The 24,004-nt window shown below is 34.5% G+C and overlaps 1 protein-coding gene across 2 annotated transcripts in view; it reads right to left on the bottom strand.

Annotated features, from left to right (window-relative positions):
• The window catches only part of MYH10 (myosin heavy chain 10), a 227,432-nt gene that overhangs the window by 84,806 nt on the left and 118,622 nt on the right, over positions 1-24,004 (bottom strand). Inside the window, exons 11-16 of one of the 2 annotated variants that reach the window (XM_051995701.1) lie at positions 21,312-21,430; positions 19,741-19,893; positions 17,879-18,052; positions 14,177-14,350; positions 13,789-13,903; positions 5,107-5,169 (exon numbers count right to left, since the gene is read on the bottom strand). In XM_051995701.1, the coding sequence (XP_051851661.1) occupies positions 5,107-5,169; positions 13,789-13,903; positions 14,177-14,350; positions 17,879-18,052; positions 19,741-19,893; positions 21,312-21,430 (798 nt within the window). The remainder of the gene's footprint in view (positions 1-5,106; positions 5,170-13,788; positions 13,904-14,176; positions 14,351-17,878; positions 18,053-19,740; positions 19,894-21,311; positions 21,431-24,004) is intronic. The other variant, XM_051995702.1, reaches the window with a different exon arrangement.

Here is a 24,004-nt window from a genome sequence, read left to right as displayed (position 1 = left end):
GACTCAGATGGGTACCAACAAGCTGCATTTGCCTTGTCCATCAGAAAGAAAAAGAAAAAGAGAAAAAACTTCAAAACAAAGAAGACTTAAGAAACATCTGACACCAAAAGAGCATGGCTGACAATGAGACTGTTAAAAGAACTTTAAAATCTTCAGCTTTCAGTTCCTGAAAAACCAGCAACAATCATTGGATTCCCTGAGATGAAACAGAAAAAGAGAAAAACTTCAAAACAAAGGAGATTTAAGAAACATCTGACACTGAAAGAGCATGGCTGACAATGAAACTGTTAAAAGAACTTTTACAAATCTTCAGGATCTTCAGGATTTCCTAACACAAGATGAGACTGTTTTAGTTCTTGAAAAACCAGCAAGAATCATTGGATTCCTTGAGATGAAAAATTGTTGATGACACTATTGCAGTACTTCAGAGCTTACAGGCAGTATTGGATTCCAGGCACATGAATTAATGAACAATGGACTCCTTTTGGACTATTTCTAGGACTTATGGACATGTATAAATTCTCATGTTGATTCATGTTATTTGTTACATTACTACTAGCCTGTGTTATACTGATTATGTGCTTATGTAAATTATGTGTAATGCCTCCCATATTGATGGATTTATGTATACCATGTATATGTTTCAAGTTCTGGCCATATTGATGGATTTATGTGTACCTGTTTCAAGTGAGCCCCTTCAGAAACCCGCTAATGTGATTTGAGTTCCCATTTCCTTTGGTGTTTTCATCTCCCTTCCTGAGATGTCAGGGAGGGCGTGACCACCTTCTTTTTTAGGTGTTTTCACTCCTTTTTTGAGCAGTCAGGGAGGTCATGACCACATTATGTTCTAAAACAAAAGAAAGCGGGAGATGTTGGAATCTTTACAAACTGTTAAGTCATTAGAGTTGATAGAGACACAATAATTATCTAATTTAGCATGGTTCAGTATCACTGATCTGATCTTACAAGATGTTTTGGGCCAGAACCTGAAACAAGGTACTAAGTAGAACTAATTGATACAATGCTTGTGTTCACACCAGTACTCATTGGAGTTCACAAGTATGGGAGACTGACAAAGTAAACTTTGTGAATTCACACCTCCCTTAGATGTGCCTCCAGAAGGAGGAGTCAACCTTTGGGAGATCATATATAAAGAGGCTCTTAGCTTCGGGTTAGAGAGAGTTACTTCAGAACACTGACTGGGGTTGGAGAGGAGTACTCTGGGAGGAAGCCACAAGCCCTCTCTCGGAGGCAAGAGAGATTCATTCCATTTTCCACTTGGCTGGCTGGAGGCTGAAGAAAGCAGAGGCAGAAGCAAAGGCCTCAACTAACTGGGCTATTTTGGAAGGAGAAAATAAACGTTTGTTATTTTTACCAACTGGCTGCATTTTGGGTGATTATACTTTTAACCGAAACTAAGGCTGTCTCTAGAAAACTTCCCCAAGAAACTGCTTTCTCCCAGAGAGAACGATTATTATTTTAAAGAACAAAAACACCACAAACAAGAATTATAAACTCTACCAATATCTCTCATTTTCATCCTTTTACCATTAGCCTAGTTTAAGTCTTCTTTACCATGTGCCTAAGATGTTGCAATGATTTTCCTGCCTTGCTCTATTTGTCCTTCCTCTTCATTGTACCCACCCCATGCATGAATCTGCTCCCTTCATGATGTTTTTCTTGACTTTGTCCTTATCTTCCAGATATCACACAATACTTAAAAAAAAGATACTTCTCTATTTTAATGCTTCTCTAAGTACTAACACTTCTTTTGTAAAGCTTTGTGTCTCTGCTGGGGTCTACAATGCTGTATATAGTGAAGTTAACAACATTCTTTTGATCTTGAATCTAGTACCTGAATTGTGATTCCCAAAGATCAAGAACAGCTGTATTAATACTGAGCCAATTTCAATAATGGAGAAACAACTTAGGCTCCAAGACAGGGCAGTAATTGGAGAAATCAGAGGAAATTAATAGTATTATTATTATTATTATTATTCTGGGAGCAGAGTGTGTGTTTCACTATCAGTCATTAAACATTTATTAAGCCGTGCTATGTGCCAGTGAAGCTAGAGGGCACAGAGAATAGAGTACCAGGTCAGGAAGCTCTGAGTTCAAATCTAGTAGCTATGTAATCCTAGGCATGTCACATAACCCTGCTGCTTCAATTTCCTTTCCAGTATCTTTGTTATGAAAACTCCAAATGAGGGTCACAAAAGAGTTGGATCCAAATGAAATGATGAAGTAACAACGATATGTGCCAGGAATTGTGCTAAGTTCTGGAGATACAAAAGGAGAGAGACTAGGACAGAAACTTCCTATAGAAGATGGGATTTTATGACTAGCAGGATGAATACAGAGAGGCTTGGAGAGACTTACATGAACTGATGCTAAGTGAAATGAGCAGAACCAGATCAACAATGATACTGTATGAGGATGTATTCTGATGGAAGTGGATATTTTTCGACAAAGAGAAGATCTAACTCAGTTCCAATTGATCAATGATGGACAGAAGCAGCTACACCCAGAGAATGAACACTGGGAAATGAGTGTAAACTGTTCGCATTTTTTTTCTTCCCAGGTTATTTTTTATCTTCTGAAGTAAATTCTCCCTGTGCAACAAGAGAACTGTTCAGTTCTGCACACATATATTGTATCTAGGATATACAGTAACATATTTAACATGTATAAGACTGCTTGCCATCTAGGGGAGGGGGTGGAAGGAGGGAAGGGAAAAGTCAGAACAGAAGTGAGTGCAAGGGATAATGTAAAAAATACCCAGGCATATATGCTCTGTCAATAAAAAGTTATTAAAAAAAAAAAAAAAAGACGATGGGATTTTAGTTAGACTTAAAAAAAGCCCAAGTAGAGACAAAAAAAGAGCCAGAGAAAATACCTAGAGCTAAGAAACGGAGTGTCTTGTTTGTGGTTAACAGCAAGAAGGCCAGTGTTACTAGACTGAAAAATTACGTAATGGGGAGTAAGGGATACTGGAAACAGAACAGAGGGCTATGTTACAAAAGGCTTTGACTGCCACGTGATTTTTTTTTAGTTGACTCTGTTGGCAAGAGAGGGACTCAATGGAATTGAGTGTTTGAGAGGTGGTGTGTGTGCGTGTGCGTGCGCGTGCGTGTGTGTGTGTGTGTGTGTGTGTGAGGGGGCAGGGTTTAGGAGCAAGGCAGTGACATAGTCAGACTTGTGCAGTGACTATTAAGACGACCAACATATTTCAGAGATGTTAAAAAGATGAAATTGAGAGGTCTTAGAAACAATTTGGATATATGAAATGATGATGCGCTCAGAATGACTCCTATGTGGTGAACTCAAGGGACTGAGAGAATGGTTGGTATTGGCCTGAATAAGTAGGGAAGATTAAGTGGAGAGATTTAGGGGAAGAGACAATGTATTGGTCTAAAAAGTTTTGATAAGGAAATTCCCTCTATTAATGTGGATTGGCAACTTAGAATATTAGAGGACATTAGTCTTATTAAAAAGTAATCTCCTTTTGGGTAGGAATTATTCAGTTCTTTATATTTGAATCTTCAATCCCTAGTACAGTGACTGGCACATAGTAGGCACTTAATACTTGTTGCCTGATTGAAGGGACTTGCCCATAGTCAACTTTCACCAAGACAAGCTCTCTAAATATCACTGCTTAAAAAAATAAATTCAGAAGTCTAAGAACTTCTAAGATAAATGAATTTAAGAGTAAAAAAATATTTTAAGAAATACCTAAGCACATTGCTATCACAAGCAGACTAATTTCCAATTTCCAAGTTTTCTACTCAATTACCCATGATTTCTACTACTTTCTGGGATCAGTATTCTTTGGTTTTTTGGAGTTTTCCCTTCCCCTAAAGAAGAATTACTATAGTTCTTCTGGCAGATTTCTTGTCTTTAGACCTGATGTCCACTTTCTCCTGAAGTTGATTTTTTTTTTTAAAGACCTGAGATGTTTTTAACCATTTGAGAAATTTTAATCTGGTCATTCTAAAAACTCAATTATGTTTTCCTAGTTGGTTAACTTTCTCAATTATATCCAACAACTCAAAGGGAGATAAATAATAACTATACTAACTATAGAGCAAGACTGCAAATTACAACAAAAATATGTTAGACACTTATAGAAATATGAACTATAATTCTAAGTAACCTGATGTCACTAATCTTGATCAGGATGTGATACAAAGAAGCAAGGATTAAAAGGTCCTAATTCTGAACTCTATCCAACACAGTCAAACATAAGCCTAAAATTTCAAATAGTTCCATTTACTGTGGTAGCCCCAACATAGACCCAGTTTTAGTATTTCCAAGTGGTTTAAGAGAACCCACATAGAGCTTTTTGCCTTTTTAACCAGCCCTATGTAATCACAACTTTAAAGAATTCTCAACTTCCCATTACTAATGCAGATTGGTACAACAGAAAGTTGCTTTCTTGAGATAATGAGTAGTTAAGTGACTTTCCCAGTTCCACAATCATATAGTCAGTATATGTTACGAAACACAATGGGAAAGACTTAAATTCAACTCTTCCTGATCCAAAAGCTTGGCTAAATATTACAAATATATTTTTACAACATAATGGTGAGATGCAAAAATCTGAAACAACTACATGTCCATCATATTTTATTGTTTAAATTCTTAAAATTCCTCAGCACTGCACTTTAACGTTAGCTCAAAGGCAAATAATATACCAAATACCTGTCTAATATCAATATTATCTGGAAAGTATGTATCAAAATGGCACTATTCAAAAAGGTAATCACATATCTTTTAATTTGCAGGACTGTAATAGCTATGTATAAAATAATAAGCAAAATGTAGGCAGTAGCAATTGAATTGGTATGCACTCAAAACAGTTGCTTTGAGGCAGTATAACAGAGCATGAAATGAAAGAGTCATGCAAATCTGTGAGCAAAAATAACCAAACCTTCCCCCAACCAGAAACCAACCAATCCATTCCTCCTCCCTCTCCACCCTTCACTTTCCCCCAGCCTCCTCCCCCACCCCACCCCACCCCCCAAAAAAAGGAGAGGGGAAAAAAGGTCTTCCTGTGGGTTTACAATCCTCTGGCTTTGAGAAGACCTACAGTTTTTATACATTCACCTGGTAGATCATGAAGACCAGAAATATTGTCATAGAAAGAAGCTCTCTGAATATTCTGAATCTCTAAGGCAGAGAAACAGCAAAAAACAGAAGGACAGAAGAGCAGATACATAAAACACTTTTGTTAGTACGCAGAACATTTGAAATCACAAGTAAACTTTGAAACTGGGCTACAAAAATAACCAGGCCATAACAGATTCCATGCAAATATGTGTGTGTGTATGTGTGTAATTATACACACATACACACACACACACGTATATATTTTCGTACAAGGTTCTTTATAGAATAATTAAATCTAATGAAAGACAGAGATAGGAACTATGACGTCCTTGATAGAGGGAACCCCTGAGTAAGGAAGCTTCCTCTACCAATCTAGGTCAGAATCTTCTCTGCAGCTCATAGTCTCAAAGAGTTGCCTAGAGCATCGAGAGGTTAAGTGACTTGCCCTGAGTCACACAACCAGTATGTCAAGAGGCAGAGCCTGAACCCAAGTTTTTCCTGGTTTCAAGGCCAGCTTTCTTTTCACTTTTCTTCATTATGGCCTCCTTAATGAATCTGAGGATAGCTAAATTTATTGGAAAGGATAATAAGGGGAAAGAAAGTTGATTCCAGACATATATCATATCATGATTAGTATTTGTCCACTTTATTAAGTGTTCTTCCCCTTATAAGTGAATGGTATGTCCTGTTAGAATTATTTGAGTATAAGACTATTTAAACACTATATGCTTTCAAATTAGGTAAAGTTATAGTAATTTAAGGAACTAAAATGAATGTAAAAATCAGCTTATTTCATATCTAAATATATGAATAAATGAGTTGCTTTTGCTATGTTGAAGGGAAATCTGTAAATGCTGCTGATAATGGCATGCAGACAATTACAATAGAAATTCAAAGAAAATGCTTCTGTACCATATTATTAAAAATCCACAAAGCAGTAGATAGGAATTTTCCAATGAAGCTGAATGATTTTCAAATAGTTACTAATCACACAATTATTCATGAAAAAAATCTCACAAATCACAATACACTATATCAAACATCTGTAATGCGAAATTTCTTGTTACAAGAACCTTAAAGGATAATAACCTGGATTAAGGGATAAAATTTCAATGAAAAGAAATCTGTGTTCAAAAAGGAATCTTCAAAATTGTGTGTGACAGTATATGAAAATACACATAGGAAAGGGACATAATGTCACTAGGGCAGGGCTGCCACCAATGAATCTTATTTCTTGTTTGACTTTCAGAAAAATCTGTATAATCTGCATATAATTTTTGTTTCAGAAGAAAATAAAAGGGTTTAAAACTAACTTAATTGCTTTATACTCAATGTTAGCATATCCTCATTTGGTAATTAAGATTTCTTTGGCGATAAATATACATGGGAAAAAAATAAGTTAACTGTGGTGCAAAAAGAGAACTTATATAGTTTGCTAGTTTTTATTTGTCTGCAAAAATTTTTTTGTTTATCCCAAACCACCTCTTTCTTCCCTGTGGTTGAGTGAGTCATTTAAAAAACTGTCGCTAAAAAAATTTTTTTAGGGATTTTTTTAGTGATTTAACTTCAAGGTTTTCTTCATCCTTCAAAACCTATCCAAACCTCAGATTTCAACTTTATAAAAGCCAAATTTGGCACTACTACAAACATCTCCACCACTTGCAATTGAGAGTCCCTTGATTCCTATGGTCAAAGTCAGCTTCTTCCTGCTCTTTTTTGACCATAGATATTGATACCTAAAATTGTGCCTTACAAATAGTCAATGCTCTGAAACTATTTCTTCTTAAAGCTTTGACATTGTCAGTGGAAGACATCAGAGATTGGTGAGAGCATGGTAATATAAGAAAGGAGAAACAGGATGGAGGTGTGGCCCTGAGAATTTGAGAGATAAGATTAGCCTCAAGTTTTACATATAAGAGCATAATAACTTACAAACTCCAGTGTAAGATACTAGAAGCAATGATCTTGTCACATTTTTTGTATTCCCCTTAGGATCTTAAAAGCTAGTTCAGAATAAATGTTCAGTAAATATTTACAGAATAAATTTGAAAACTTTTGATGAACCTAAAATAACTTCTCTGATAAAATATAAAATGATGTGTCTGCTCTTATGATCTTTTTTTATTCATTGGAAAATATACTTCAATAGCAGAATCAAGAATAGAATCTAAATTCTCTAAATTACAGTTTGATATTGCCAATAATTTCAAATGTCTATTTTTCTTTTCAGGAAAATGAATGCTATGTACATAGTATATTTAGTAAACTTGTAAGGCATCAAAAGGACCAATTTCCACCTGAATCTCTTCTCACATATCTTAAATTTCTTTCCATTCCCATTGGTAATGGTTCATATATCTTCCTTTTTTATCCCATCTTCTGCAAAAATAAAAGAACAAAGTATTTTTAAAGTTCCTTCCAGTTCTAGAACCTTATATGTCATTTGAGAATCAGATAGATTGTTATCAAGAATAGCAAGCATCCTTACCAAATAATATTTAAACCTTCTTTAATGGGTTCTCAATTCAAAGAATCATCTTTCTTCACTCTACCGTGACTAAAAAGTGATTCAGTCACATCTTAAATCTCATCATCACTATCAAAAACAACCATTTTTGGAGGGGGAGAGGGAGGAGAAGGAAGTTTTGTAGAGGAGAGAAGAGGAAAATCATTCTTTAATCATTAAAGATCATCCTTGGGCTGAGTAAGAAAAAACTAATCCTTCCATGTCCTATCAAACTCAGGAAATGATTACAGCAACTGCCCATAAAAATCATATAAATTCAAAAACTGTTTGATAACAATATTAAGAAGGCAAAGTTACTGGTTTTTAAGTAAGCTCATTAAGTACTTTAATAAAAATGTACAAAGCATAAAATTGTAGTTTTTTGGTTAGATTTAAATCAAAGACATTCATCAATAGACAATCGTGACTATTCCAAAAGGCTTCTCTATGCCATCTGATCAAGAACAAATGTTTCTAAATATCATCCACTCAGAAGGTATTGGCATATATTTGAACTGAATACCGCATTTTTCAAAATAAACCCTAATTTTAAATTCTAGTATATATTTAAACTAAAAACATTTAACCTTAAAAGAAATTTTACCACCTCTAAGATGTTAAATTCTAAAATTCTATATTCTCAAAACCTTCTTGTCTTAAATTTTTCTAATTCATTATTACCAGGAGGAGCTAAAATACTTCCTCCTTCAAGTCTCTAATCTCAATGCTAATTCACACGCTTCCAGCAATGGTAGCCTCATATTTCACAAGATTAGAAACTTCCTCAATCCCTTAACATTTTTCTCTTTTCTTTCCTGTCTCAGAAGAGGTAAGTTTTTCCTATTCCATCCCAATGTCTCTACCCTCTTTTCAGTATCAATAAAGTAGCAATTCTCCAGTTCTCATGCATCTTTAATTTTACTAGCTTCTATCTGCCTAAAAACAGGGATATATCATTCTGTTTTTACCTTCCCTACAACTTCAAACTTCTCAGTAAAGTTAACCATGTTAAATAAATCCATTTTCTCACTAACTATTCTCTCCTCATATCTTGTATTCTGAATATGCAAAACAGAACTCATCTTTCTACTAAAAAATTCTCCCTTTATTCTCAAAGATACTAGCATCATTTCAGGCTCTTCATTAGCACTCAGCTCACCTGTCCAATATACTACCATGTCATGTTCTTCTACCTTTACAAAATGCTTTATTTTATTTCAAAATATCTCACATGTCTCATTTCATTCTCTCTATACAGCTGATACTCTGGCACAGATCCTCATAATCTTAAACCCAGACTATTGCAAAGGTCTTTTGATAGATTTCCCTGCTTCAAGTTTCTCCCTATTCCAATCCATCCTCAACTTTGCTTGACAAAATGACTCTCCTAAAGTGAAAATCTTGACTATGCTCCTCCTTCAATACAATACACCCAGTAACTCCTTTCTACTTCTAGGATCAAATGTAAAATCTTCATTTGGCTTTTAAGGTCTTTTTCATCATATAAGCCTCTGCCTACTTTTCCAATCTCCTTATATTTTACCCTCCTCCACAGTCTTTACAACAACAGTGATATGGGTTTTCTTGTTATTCTTCAAATACAACACTCTCATCTCCTTTTTTCATATTTGGAACATTCTCCTTTCTCATGTATGCCTTCTGAATTCAGGACTTAGTTCAAATCACTTTTTCAGAAAATCTCAGTTCTCCTATTAAAGACTTCTCTAGGAAATTACTTTGCATTTATACTATATATATGTATATTTAAATCTATAATTTTTGCATGTTGTTTCCCCCATCAAATCATGAAAATAGAACATATTTTTGTCTTTTATTTGTATGCTTACTGCTTATTATACATCACAGAAGGCTTAATTAAATTCTTAGTATTTCCACCATTCTACAAAAATTAATTTACTAAATGATCATCAACAGATTTCTAATCATAAATTTTAAAGATTTTTTTAAAAAAACTCTCCTCATCCTTTACTTCTCTGTAGCCTGTGACACTGTGAACCACCATAAGGTTTTCCCTCTGTATGCTCCTAATTTTTATTTCCCAAACTCCAAATTTTCCAGGTCTACCTCTTAACACTCTAATAACTTGTTAAGTGTGTATGGAGAGGGGAGAGATTTAATCAGGAGAGCATCTGGTAAATTTGAGAATTACAATGTGTGCAATGGTCTATGCAATGCCTCTCAAGGAAGATGGGCTTAAAAATATCTTATCCTATTTTATTACTATTAGCTCTGATATTTTAACTAGATGAGAACAATTCTTAACCAAAAGACCCTAGACTAAGTGTGTAAAGACTTTGAGAGCAACTGGATTATGTGGAGTGATGATTCTGAGTATACTGAGTGTATCTTCCCATCAGAGTCCTAAACTATGTCCTTAATTGATTGATTAGCAGGAAACAATGTGTACATCTTCAGAAGCGAAGGCCAGACTCATCAAAGAGACAAGATCATTCTTAGGGGGCACTTCTTGGACATTTCATAATGAGAAAAGACTTCCAGCAACCAAGAGCTTTGCCATTCACCCCTTTGCCATAGGTACTCTGGGCTTGCTCTCATATTCTCCTGTACTTTGTCCAAACTTTTGAGAGAATATGGCATAGATGTTTTGGGGGAACCATCCTTAATAGATAACTTAAAATATTTCTAAAAGTTACTTAAGGTTGGCCAATTTAATGCTCAACTAATAATCTTGATGGGGTAGGAGGGTGGGGAAGAGCATGCTAGTGAGGGATCTGGCCAATAGCATGAGAAAGTCTTCAGTGGTACCCCCAGAACTCTTATAATCAGCCTAAATTCTGGCAATCCAACTTATGTATGAAAATGGAAGTTGCAGAAAAGGCTGTGCACGCCAAATCTATGTAGGATGCATTACTAACTTGCTGGACAAGAGGGAAATTAATTTCTCTGGTCCAGAAAGAATGGTAGATTCTGGGGGAATTGTCAGAAGAGTTGTCTTTCTGTATCTATAGATAACATAGAAATGGGAAAGGTGGGAAGAAGGGAAAAGACAGTTCCTCTAACAAATGTCCATTCTCTCTAACTCAGTCACTTGTCAGTGGTAGGACCACCTCTTATAGACTACAGAAATTTCTTGCATCCCATCAGTAAAGAGACATACCTGCTTCCTTCAGGATATTCTACAGGTTTTGTAATATCAAGTTAATAAGGGTACATATCAAATTGATCAGTAATTCCCATAATCAACCTCCTATCCTTTTCAACGCTTTCCTAATCCATTAAGATGAACATTATGTTCAGTCCTCAATACTCTTTTCTTCCTTCTTTACATTCCATCCTTCAGCAAATTTGATCAATCCTATGGCTGATACTTTTTACCTCTACACTGATGACTCCCCAATTGATATTTCTTGCTTTGACCTAGTTTTCATACCTGAACTATCTACAGGATATTTCTACTTGGATGTCCTATTAGACTTTCCAACTCAACATTTGCAAATCTTGACATATTTCCCCCCAAAATTGTACTTATTCCCCATCTCTAGTAATGCCTCACCATTCACCTTATTCCCTCTTCATATCAGCCATCTTTCACTCTTTGCCCTAACCTCTCATGTCATATCAATTTTACCCCAACATCATCTCTTATCCAGCTCATTATTACTGAACTTCCCATGTTACTATCCTTATTTCGATACATTAGATAGTCTCTTAAGTTGTTATTCACTCTGTCCTTCATATATACATGTATGTTTTTCTTATGCACAAATGACATCATAATATTTTAAGTGATTACTATCTAGTGATTAAAGATCATAATATACTCCATGGAAACCAAAACCTTCTAAACTCCTGGCCCTTACCTATTTTTTTATTATTTACTTCTCTTTCTCAAAACATATCCTGTGTTCCAACCAAAAGATTCAGATATCATTTAGTCCATTTCACCCATTCTTTAAAGAGGTAACTCTATAAGGGTGATAGAGCTTATGTGACTTTACCAAAGGTATAACAAGTGGTAAGAAGTAGAGTCAACATTCAAATCTAGGAACAATCCTTCTAAATGCATCAGTCTTTCCATTACAATCCAGAATTTATCCAAACATACATTCTGATGCCCCGCCTTTACTCCTATTCTGCTTGGAATGAATAAAACCACATAGTTCTCTCTCAAAATCCTGCCATTCCCTTATGATTTGATTCACCAAAAATTAGGTTCATGATTCTCCCTGATCAATGCAGATTTCGGTTTTCATTCCTTTATCTGTTATCAAACATTTATCCTTATTCTATGTTATTTTTTAGTGTAGGTATTTGTATTACCTTACAAAACTATGTGTCCTGCAAAAGGATACAAATAGGAGGAGAGAAATGGACTTGGAATTCTTGGTATAAGGAGAAAAATAACCTAAGAACATAAGGTGGCAGTTTTTCTGCAACTTAAGTCTAAGACTTGTCTAGAACATGATTGATTTACCCAGGGTCCTACATATTGAGAGTATTATGTCAGAGGCAGGACTCAAAAATCCAAGGGTTCTTATCTGCCAGGCCAGATTTTTATTCACTAGACCACAGAGTCTTACAGTTAGGCATGTAACAAATATCCCTTGATCAATGAGTGACTAATCAGTTTACTCTTCCACTCCTGAACACATGATTATCTTAGTATAATGTCACTCCCTCTGCAGTAGATTGTCTACCACTCACTAAGACAGATCCAATCATACCAAGACCTAGAGCCACTTTTCAGTAGGAGATAACTTTTCATAACATCTGATAATGAAGTTGATGTTAAGTTCAAAGCAAGAGAGCTCACGCTTCTCACTAGGCCTTACAAAATGAATTCACTTTAAGAACACTATGGGTTACTCAGTAACAACAGATTTTTATTTAAAGCCCAAGCATATCAAAACTTTTACTTTAATTGCTTAATTATTAGAAACCAATGTTCTTTCCCTAATTCTTTAGAACTTGAACTTTGCTCCACAGTCATTGTCATTCCCACATGGGCCCAAGTTCTCATAAACAAGTACCTTTTTCACAAGTTTCACATACACATTCCAAAAGACACCCGCTCCTAAAAGTATTAGTTTCACTAAGCTGCAAGTACTTACCCACAAAGTCACATAGGTTTTTAATATCTCTTTACTTTCTTCCCCTTATTTCTTCATTTGCTAAATGTGCCTATTTGTTTCCTCTTGTTTTTATTTTCTCTTGTCTCTTTATTCCTTGGCTTCTGAGAAGGGACCTGGAAAGATTTCTGGGGCTCTTGGAGGTGCTTTCAGAATAGCAGAACTGAGACTAAACTAGGGACAGGTCAGAAATAGAATAAAAGACCTGAGTAAAAGCAGATAACGGAGTGTTTCAGGAGTTCTATCACAAATAGAAATGAAGAGAAGAAAATGAAAAGAAGTGAATGGCAGGCTTTGACTATCAAGGATGATATATGCAATTTCTTTTTATTTGTACTTTTCTGAGCATGTACTATATACATTAGGTCGAGTTGCCTAATCATACAATATCACAAAAACAATTGCACTCAGTTTTGAAAATAAACTAAATAAATCTGCAGCAGTGATTTTCTAGAACAAAAGCAAACCAAGGACCAAACCAGAAAGGGCAAATACAGATATAGGGCATTCATGGGTTGCTCTGCCAGGCACTCTTGCACCAACCAGATGCTCAGGTAGTCTCTCATTAATTTTCTAATACTGAAAAATCTGGAAGGAGACATATCTGAAGAAAAAGACTTAAATATGAATGGAGTAACACTTCTCTGTCTTTGTGTGCCAATGCAGATTAGTAAAAGTGAGGATAATTCTTTGCAGCTTTCTATGACTCTGGGTATAGGAATAGATTGGACTAGATTTCTAAGGTCCATTTCAGCTCTTATCCTATTATTTAAAGTATCTAATTTTCTCCTGTAATACTTCCCACAACTCATCCTCACCAGAAAACCAAGTACATGCCCAATTTTCTAAATATTTTATTTTTTTTTTTTAAGTTGAATTATCTTTAAATTGGACAGGTTCTGTTAAAAAGGCAGCCCTGCTCTAGGGAGAAAAGCAACTTCTATTTATAATTATATAAAAGCAGATCATGAGATAAACTAAAATTTTAATGATTCCAGTTAGGTTAATTACAAATACCAGATCATTAACCAAAGGACAGGAAGAAATTTATGCATTTCTCACCATCTTTCCAAAGTTCAGCAACAAATCTGTCTGAGGACTGATGTAAAAGTGTAGCTACATTGTCATTCAGTGGATCCATGTTCTTCATCAGCCACTCATCAGCCTTATAATCCACCTGTGAAAAAGAGATAGGACTTGTTAAATAAAATAAAATATTTTAAAAATAAACTAAAAACTTTTAAGATTTGTCTAAGAACTGGGCTAAATGGAATTCTAGGATAATTTAATCAGCACTGAATCTACATTATCATTTCTTTAACTATCAATTAGAATGTGAACATTCATATTTTCTCTTTTATCTTCTGAAAATATGGTCCAATTTTTTACTGAAAGAAAATGCTTGATACAACACAAATTTAAGAACATCTAACTATAAAACCATCCTTACCTTTCCTGCATAATGAATAATACAAAAATCTGCCTTGTCTTTCAGCTGTCTGGGTTTTTGGAACTTGGAATGTGTGCCTTGCTCTTGAACTAGTTTTTCCACGAAGGTCTTGTCAGTAGCTTTAGGAAACCAGCATTCTTCATCCAAAAGAGCCAAAACACCAGGTGGATTAGCCTAAAAAAAGAATCAACATTCACTGACAAAATTTTATATCCATATTAAATACAATAATTCCTTTAGTGTTTTATAGGGGTTCTCTTAATAGTAACAGCTTTTGTAATGTACTTTTCTGTTAATTATGCAGAAAATGTTTCTCTAAGGGCTGGGAGATTTACATAATGGGATAATAGGTAGATACTTCTCTGAACTTGCCATTTGAATTATTGGAATAAGGATGGGGACTAAACCTAACCTGTGATTTCATTGATATTGGGAACTCCATCTCAGTGAGCAAATTCCTTTTATCATAAAACTCATGGACTTTGAGAGTTGCGAAGAAAATTAAGAAATTTGAGTGATTTGCTCAGGATCATAGAACTAGCACACAACAGAGAAGTATTACCATACTTTTGAGTCCTTCTAGTTTGTAATCTTGGCCTTATCATGGACTCCTCACTCAGCAAATCGAACCAATGGCCAAATCTTTTCAAATTCCACAACATTTCTTACATCTGACCCCCCTTCCCTTATCTCTACTTACACATCTACCTAATCCTTAATTCAGCTCCTTATCTCTTTGTATCTTATCACAATTGTTCCCCTATTAGTTCTCTGACTAGAGTCTTACACTATGGACCAACCTCCAAGCCTTTGTTTTGACTGTCCCCTGTGCCTACAATAAACTCTCACCTCCTCCTCAATGAATCTCTTTTCTTCTTCAAGGTATAGTTTGAACATCATCTTTTATATAAAGTTTTTCTGACCTATCCTCAACTTAGAGACCATCTTTCAGAATTACTTAAGATTAAATCTCTTTATTTTACATACTTATAAATGTTCTTCTTGTATGTATAAATTATATATGTGTGTGTGCATACTTATTACTATCTCCTTGTGAATAGGGATTTTCACTCACTTTATTTGTGTACTCCTACTTGATATTCAGTAGGTAATTAATAAATATTTGCTTATTGATTAAAGTAGACCTTGAATGAAGAACCTGGGCCTTTCTGGCTCTGGATTTCTATCTACTACCATGAGGTAGCTATGCAATTAAGATCTTTGATCACAGTTCTTTGAACTATGTATCACTATGTTTCAAGTTATAACAAGGTTCCGTTAGAGTTTATAATGATTCCTTGACGAGGTTGCATTATTCAAATCTGTACATATTTTCAATGGGCCAGAAACAACTGTAAAATTTTACATAAATATAGCTTTCAATAATGCAGATCTAAATGCATGTGACAACTTCAGGGGACTCATTGTGTGCATTAATCAGGACTTAGCTGTAGTAACTTTCATGTTTAAAAAAAAAAAAAAAGACAAGTATAAAGTGATGGGGGAACCCTGAAACTGTCCTCTGACTTTGGGGGGAGAAGCCATAAGTATTCTTGAGAAATTCTCCTTGAACTCTTGAGAGGCCCACTTCAGGGAATCAAGATAAAATGGCTACATTCTGTTATCTTGGTGGGATTAGCTGTATCCTCTATTGAGCTGAAAATTAGTCCAGGACCACTCCTACTTAGCTTGAACTTAAGTGGTTTCATTCTACGAGGAATCTAGGCCTGATGACAATAATTTCATTCGATTCAAACTTCAGTCTCAGATTTCCTATCAAAGGGACATTTTAAACTCATTTCTTTGCAGAGGTCTGAAGTGGCACAGCTGCCTACCAGGACGCCTGCCTGCTGTGAAGAGACACCCTCTTCTCAGTGTTAAAACCTCTGTTTATTTCTCTGTCAGGATTTCTCTGCTAAGACCTTTATCTCTCTGCCAGGACTAACTTCTCAGTGCCAATAAAACTTTCTTTTTGCCAGTCAAACTTTTCTGGTTTGTGAATTCTTTCACATTGAACTTGCGCTGACCAAAAAGGAATTCTCACACCCCAACTCTCTGCACTGCCATTAACTGAATCAGGATTACAGAAGAAACTAATTATGTCGCAATACAGTAATAAAAATATTTTAAAGAAGATCAAGAACCCTGGATTAGGGACCTCTGGCTTAAGGTAAATATGTCAAAATTAAAAAAATTATGTTAGAAGTGCTAATTAATCAAGTGATCAGGAAGTACAAGAACATAATGTAAAAAAGTTTCTAGGGAGAAAGCAATAGTTTTAAGGTCTCTTGACCTTAGGGGCTTCTGTTCTAACAATAAGTCAGTGATTCTAAATCTTCTGACTTTGTAATCTATGATCCTGAGGCCCTCTGACCTAAGAATGCTATTATTCTGTCAATGATTATAATTCCTCTGGCCTAGGAATGAAATATTTCTTCCCTTAGACTTTAGAGAAGATATATTGATCCTGAAACTATTGTTTTAACCATCAGTTTGTCAATGATTTCAAGTCTTCTTGCCCTAGAATACTCTTACAAACATTACTATCTGTTGGTCAGTGATAACAAAGTCTTGAGACCACTACTTGGTTTTACCACTAGATCATAAAATTAGCATACCAATGACATGAACAACTGGATAAATGTGTCTCTTTGTTTCTTTGCTAAATCTTACACTAATCTGTGACCCCAATCTTTTGGGGGTTCCTTCCCCACTTCAACAGATATCTGAATAACAATGGACATATTTCTAAGAAATAATTAGATTTAATTGATAATTAACTAAACTTGTTCTATAGGGAAGTTTCTTTTTGGTTTAAGATGAAGCACCAAGGTGCTAATTACCAATCAGAGAAACCATGACAAAGTCTTATGGGGCAGCTAGATGGCGCAGTGGATAGAGCACAAGCCCCGAAGTCAGGATGACCTGGGTTCAAATCTGGTCTCAGACACTTAACACTTCTTAGCTGTGTGACCCTTGGCAAGTCACTTAACCCCAATTGCCTCAGTAAAAAAAAAAAAAAAAAAAAAAAAAAAAAGTCATCACAAGAAGATGAAAAATAGCCATAAGGAAATAGAACATGTTTAGGAACTTCCAGGACTATTTTTCTCAAATAGAAATTGACTACTTGAAAAGAAATGAGCAAGAATGAATAAATTTGTTTCTAGCATTTCCTTCAATTATTTAAAAACATTCTGAGAAACTTTTTTCTGAGTCTATATTTAACATAACAGAATAAGAAAGGACTCCATCACACAAAAAAGGTTTAAGAATCTATTATAATTTGCTAGAAGCAGTGAAATCGACTAACCAGGGTTAAAAATTACTCATTTAAAAAAAAATAAATATATAAGTCACTCCAGTCCTGTCCCATTCTCTGTGTCCCCATTTGGATTTTCTTGGCAGAGACATTGGAGTGGTTTGCTATTTCTGTCTCCTGTTTATTTTACAAATGAGGAACTGAAGCAAATTAGGTTAAATGTTCAGGGTCACAGAGAATTAGCATCTGAAATCAGATTTGAAGACTGAGTCTCCCTGATTCCAAGAATAGGAGGAGATTATAAGAAACTGCCAACTTAACAGGGTGCTGAAACTAACTATAAATATAAACTAAGTCTAGAATCCCATTTCCCATCCTACTTTTTAAACTGCTACCTGAATGTGAATGAATATATAAAACTAAATAAAAATGAGCATTCTTACTGGTCGTTCTATTAAGTCAATACAGGGCTGCAGATCTAGTCCAAAATCAATGAAATTCCACTCAATGCCTTCTCGCTGGTATTCTTCTTGCTCAAGGACAAACATGGTATGATTGAACAACTGTTGCAGTTTCTCATTGGTATAGTTGATGCAGAGTTGCTCGAAGGAATTCAACTGTAAATAAGTGTTGAAAGAAGAATGAGGCTTGAAAGGCCATTCTCCAAAAATAAAAACAAACATGCAGATTAAAAGGAGAGATCATATACCTAATACCAATGTTAAATCACAAAAAAGTGAGGGAGAATACAAGGTTACATCTTTCACAATTATAAAGGAAGAACTTCTAGCATGACAAGATAAAAGAGATTATGAAATCTTTGATAAAAAAAAAATTAAGAAAATGGAAGTGCATCTAGATGACTTTGGCCTAAAGTTCCTTTCAACATCCAGATTTATGATTTGAATTAAAAAAAACAAAAACAAAAACCAGACAATATTGACCGTGGACATTTGAAAGGCTTTTGAATAAATAAAATCAATGCTTCTAGAACTGGAGGGGAGGGGAGAATAGCAATTAGAGAAAAAAATTTAAATCAATCACAAATCATAAAGTATGACAATCCAAATCTAAATGGCACTGATAAATCCACAGGACTGAAACCATTCCAAAAGATAAATGATCAAATGGTTTTCAAAAGAAATATAACTTATTACCAACTATTTATAAGAAAAACTGATCAAAAACATTAATGAAAAAAAAACAACACAAATTATAAAGCAATTCTGAATTATCATCTCATACTGATCAAAATATCACAGTAGGTAAAAAGACAGAAAAATCCCATGTTGGAACAATTATGTTTAAGATAAGCCACAAATTCCATTCTAGTCAAGCTGTGAATTAGCCAAACTATTCAGGAAGAAATTTTCAAGTTAAGTAAGACAATCACTAAGTTGGTAATATTAAGTAACAGAGAGCATTTATTATAAGGATTATAATTCAAACAGCAAAAATTAAAAAAATATGTACAAGTATCAGTACTATCCTTGACTTCTTATTGTCTTTCACCTGAGTCTTATCTAATTAATTATCAACCTTATTATTTTTACTTGCATAACATTTCTCACATTCAATTCCTTCTCTCTACTGACACCTCTATCACCTTAACAGGCCCTTATAACTTTTTGCTTAGACTATAGCAAAAAGTTTTTATAATTGATCTCTCTTCTTCAAAATTCTCCCTTTTCCATTTTACACATTTCTATTAAAACATTTACTTTGAGTGAAAATCTTACTCCTTGACTCAATGAATTCTAGTAGCTTCTTATTGCTCCTGGGATAAAACATCAATTTCTCTCTCTCTCTCTCTTTTTTGGCTGAGGCAATGGGGGTTAAGTGACTTGCCCAGGGTCACACAGTTAGAAAGTATTAAGCATCTGAGGCCAGATTTGAACTCAGATCCTCCTGACTTCAGGAATGGCGCTTTATCCATTGTGCCACCTACCTGCCTCAAAACATCAATTTCTTTCAAAACTTGACCTCAATCTATAGTCTAGGCTCAATGGTTATTACTCCCCCTCCTGAAAAAGCCAAAATGATCTCTCTGTTGTTCTCCATATAGGAGAAAGGAAGAGAAGTTCTCCTATTTCACTATGAGATGAGGTACAGGGATAGAATGATAGTGATAGGAGAATTTTTGATTGAGGAAAATGAAACACTTGTGGATAACTATATTATCCAAGGTACTGGGGCAGGCATGATGCTGGCATCCTAACAGTTCAAGTTTAATATATTAGCATGAAATGAGATACTGATTGTTCACTAAACAAAAGTTATGATTTAAATTAATATTTTGAAATACCTCAAAAATTTCAAACCCAGCTATATCCAGAATTCCAATGAAAGATGCTCCTTGTCGTTTGGTTCTATCCAGAGCTTTATTAATTCGATGAACAAGCCAGCGAAAAAGACGTTCATAGGTAGCTTTTGCCAGTGCTTCTACAGCAAAATCAGCCTGAAAATCAAAATGTATCAAGCATTTAATCTGAGAACTTTCAATTAAGCAGTAATAAATGATTTAAAAATTGAAGAGATTAATTTTTTTTTTTTAAATCTCAAAACCTTTATCTACCCATTAAATGGCTTTATCACAGAAAGAAATGAAGTTTGGTAAAACAGGTGATTTTAAAAAGGTGATGAATTTAGAATGAAAGAACCTGTGTTCAAATTTCTTTGACCTTGGGCAAATCTTGTAACCTTTCTGGGCTTTAAGTTTCCTCATCTATGAAATAAGGTAGCTGGATTAGGAGTTCTCAAGACTCTTCAAGCTGCACTTATTAAATCTATGACTAAAGGCCTCTTTTGAATTTGTATATTGATATAGGAAATTATCACAAATAAGTGAAAACATGAATAACTAACAACTGGTTTGAGGACATGACTACATTTCACTAAATAAGGAAGCTGAGGGAAAGCACTTAAAATATCCTGTCAGTAGGAATATTCAAAAGTCCCCCGTGGAGTTCCTTGTGGCTTTTATTAATAAGAACCAACATAATCAGAAAATTGGTTGGTTTTTCTTCAGGAAGGTCCCTTGCTCTTTTACTGAGCCAGGCTCTTAATGTCTCTTCTTGGTTGGCTGCACCAACTACTCTGGGTAAGGTTTGTACATCATCACAATATAAGAAAGATTCTATTGAAAAGCTATTAAAAATTTTTAAAAAAGATTCTATATGAATGCAGGATAAGTTCCCAATGTACAAATTCATGTCATATTGTGAGAAAATTGCATAGGATAAGAGAGAGTAGATTTTTGTAAAGAATACAGCTTGGATGTAGGGGGTCAAAACACGTAAGGATTGGCTTTGGTGTTTATGAGCTCCATGACACTGAACAAAGTATTTCCCGAGTCAACTTCCCCATTTAAAAAATGGTGAAAATTACTGTCCTGTCTAATTGACAAGGCTCTGATGAATATAAAATATTATTTGATTAAGGTGAAGTAAACAAACAAACAAAAAAAAGGGTCTCTTGAAATGTCAGGCAAATTTTTGAAATGAAATGAAATAAATAAAATGAAGAGGCAATGAATGTGGCATAGTAAAGATCTGTGTTGGAATCCTGCCTATGTCAAATCATTTAATCTCTCAGTGTCTCAGATGCTAAGACAGTTGCTTATGTTTATTGTAGAGCAAGTTTCCTCACCCCTTTTTAATACTGATGGAATCATGAAAGAAAAAAAACCCAAAAAGAAACCAATTTCTTAGGCTTCATTCTATTTTGACTTTGAAAAGTTAAAAAAAAAAAGAGTAGAAAGAATAGAAAAGAGGGTCAATACCATCTAGATGATTGAAATTTGTATTCTTTCAATGTTACATATAAAGAAGTGGGATCACTTAAAGAAAATACAAAATAAAATATTACTAAACTTACTTGTTCCTTAGTTTGGGCTTTCTGGACATAATCTCTGCCAACCTTGATCCGAGGAGTAAGGATGGCACGAGTAAATTCCATTACATTCATCCCCAGGAGATGACAGAGTTTCTGTGCAACTGAAATTTTAACAAGATTCAATTTTTAAAAATACTGTGAGATCTGATTTATCATTTATTATTTAGTCCTAATGCCAGTGGCAACCATGTAAAAGTTTTATCATTTTTACAAGGCAATACTGACTGAAAAAAACAAAAAGAACACAACCACTTAAAAAATCACATTGAAACAATCACAAAATAACACTTCTCACTTCTGGCAGTCCAAGCATAGTTAGAACACCATTTAATAGGGACAAGAGTAAAGACCTACACTTGAAAAACATTCAGTATTCACAATCACAGAATGAGGCAGATGTACTCAAGACAACAAGATGTGTGTGGGGAATCTTAATACTTGGGAAGGTAAATGAGTCAAGAATGTGATAGGGAAGTCATATAAGCAAAAAACCGATATGCATCTCTCCACCTTCCCTCTACAATTACTAAGAACTAAGTTTAAAAAGGATGTTTCTGTAACAACACACTTGGACTGGTAGACCCAAAAAAACAGGTAAGAGAGAAAAATAAAGAACTGGATACAAATACAGGCAAGGAACAAGAAGTAAGAAATTGGAGGGAAAAAATAGAAAAGAGACAAAATGGAAGACATTCCTAAAAAGTAAACAGTATTTTGGTATGATTGATTCAAGTAATCCTACATAATTTAATTAATAGTCTTCTAATGAGCTTTTTCATGAGGAATAAATGATCTAGATTTCACTCCTTGATACTGATAGGATTTCAAGTATAGGCTCAATAAACAAACTTAGATGGACTAACTTAGCAACATTTAAAGATATTCATCACAGAAAGGCAGGAGTTACTTTTAAAATGATTATTAAGGCAAAGAATGGTTCTGATGAACTTATCACAGTAAGACATTTTATATTTTTGTTGCTGTTTGGTTATTTTTTATTTGTATCCAACTATTTATAAAACTCTATTTGGGGTTTTCTTACTAAAGATATTGGAGTGATTTGCCATTTCCTTCTCCAGCTCCTTTTACAGATAAGGAAACTGGAGCAAACAGGGTGAACTGACTTGCTCAGGGTCACATAGCTAGTGTCTGATGCCAGATTGGAAAATGAGTCTTTCTCATTTTAGGCCTTGTACTCTATCCATGATACTAATCCCATATATTTTGGCAAAATGGATATAAAAAGTATATGTAATAAATGTAAATACCATAATGAATACTAGCTCCTTAGCTAGTCTCAAATTGAGGATTTACCTCTGACCCATACTAGCTATTCTACTCTGGGCTCAACTTCTCAGTACTTTTGGCAATTCTAAAAGATTCTAATTTCCAGAAAAAGTGCTGACTTTCCTTAGTAGAAGGAATTGCCTGATTCTACAGTCCCTTATGCCAACAAAAGCACACATCCAATACTTATCACCAAAGTTTTATGCGTCAACCATTTCAAATTAAAAATGAACAAATGATAACTATTATAATTTTTGTTACATTTAAATGGCAAAACTTGAACTGGAATCCAGGTCTTCAAATTGTTAGATTGATGCTCTGTATGGTATCCCTGCTATAGGGGAAAAAAATGAAAGTAGTCCAGTTACACTTTTTCATTTTCTAAAGCAGCCTAAATTTATTTTAAAACTGAAAAACCATTCTTATTTTTTCATTTCATGTTTTTAAAAAAGCACAAAAATGGAGATCATGTGGCTATTGAGCAATTAACCTGAAAAGGTTGGAGTGTTTTAGTAAACTGCAAGCTCAACATGAGTATTAAAAAAATAGTATGGGAATAATGAAGCTACTTTGGTAGCTGTATCTTTCTATGTAAGATTCTTGTGCTTAAGCCATATTTAGAATATTGTGTTCTGTTTTAACTACCACAGTCTAGGAAGGTCACTGATAAGTTAAAAAGAATTCATAGTTCTAGAGGAGGATAAACTAGCAGAATGAAGGACCCTGAGATCATGCCATATAAGAATAGCTTGTCATAACTAAGGATGGGTGGCTTAAAATGACAGGCTTCCTAACAATAGGCACTCTTCTAAAGTTGGATATGCTTTCATGGGAATATAATGATATATTCCCACACCATACTGGAGGTAATCTTTTGTCCTTCAAATATGAGTTGGACTAGGTGGCCCCCAAAATTCTTTCCTATTCTAAGAATCTGAGATATGTTCAATTATTCTAAAGTTCTTAATTCTTAACATAATAACAAAAATTCTCAATCATTTCACAGGGCAGTATGGAAGCATATTATAAGCTTCTTTTCAGTTTCCAAAAAATATTAAGAAATATTTTTCCAGTCTAAAAGCCCTTTCCAGGAGTGGCTCGTTATGTGAATATGGTAATTAAGAGCAAAAGACTTTTTCCCTAATTTGGAACAAAGGATTTATCTTTTTTTATATTCTAGAAGGATCTAGAGCTATAATCACTAAGGGTTAATGCTTACATATCCATTTAGAAAGAATTAAGATATTGTCAAGTTATATAACTTTTTAAAATTTAGGACAAAGCATACTACAATGAGTAAATGCATATTTTGCATGTGTTATAATAACACCTTTAATCAAAAAACCCACAATTTAAACTTTTAAAAATAAATAAAGATATCCACAAAC

This window comes from Antechinus flavipes, chromosome 4 (genome assembly GCF_016432865.1).
Source record: "Antechinus flavipes isolate AdamAnt ecotype Samford, QLD, Australia chromosome 4, AdamAnt_v2, whole genome shotgun sequence".
NCBI classification, from domain to species: domain Eukaryota; kingdom Metazoa; phylum Chordata; class Mammalia; order Dasyuromorphia; family Dasyuridae; genus Antechinus; species Antechinus flavipes.
The sequence above is the reverse complement of the archived record's forward strand: the minus strand, read 5'-3'. Positions and strand labels throughout refer to the sequence as shown.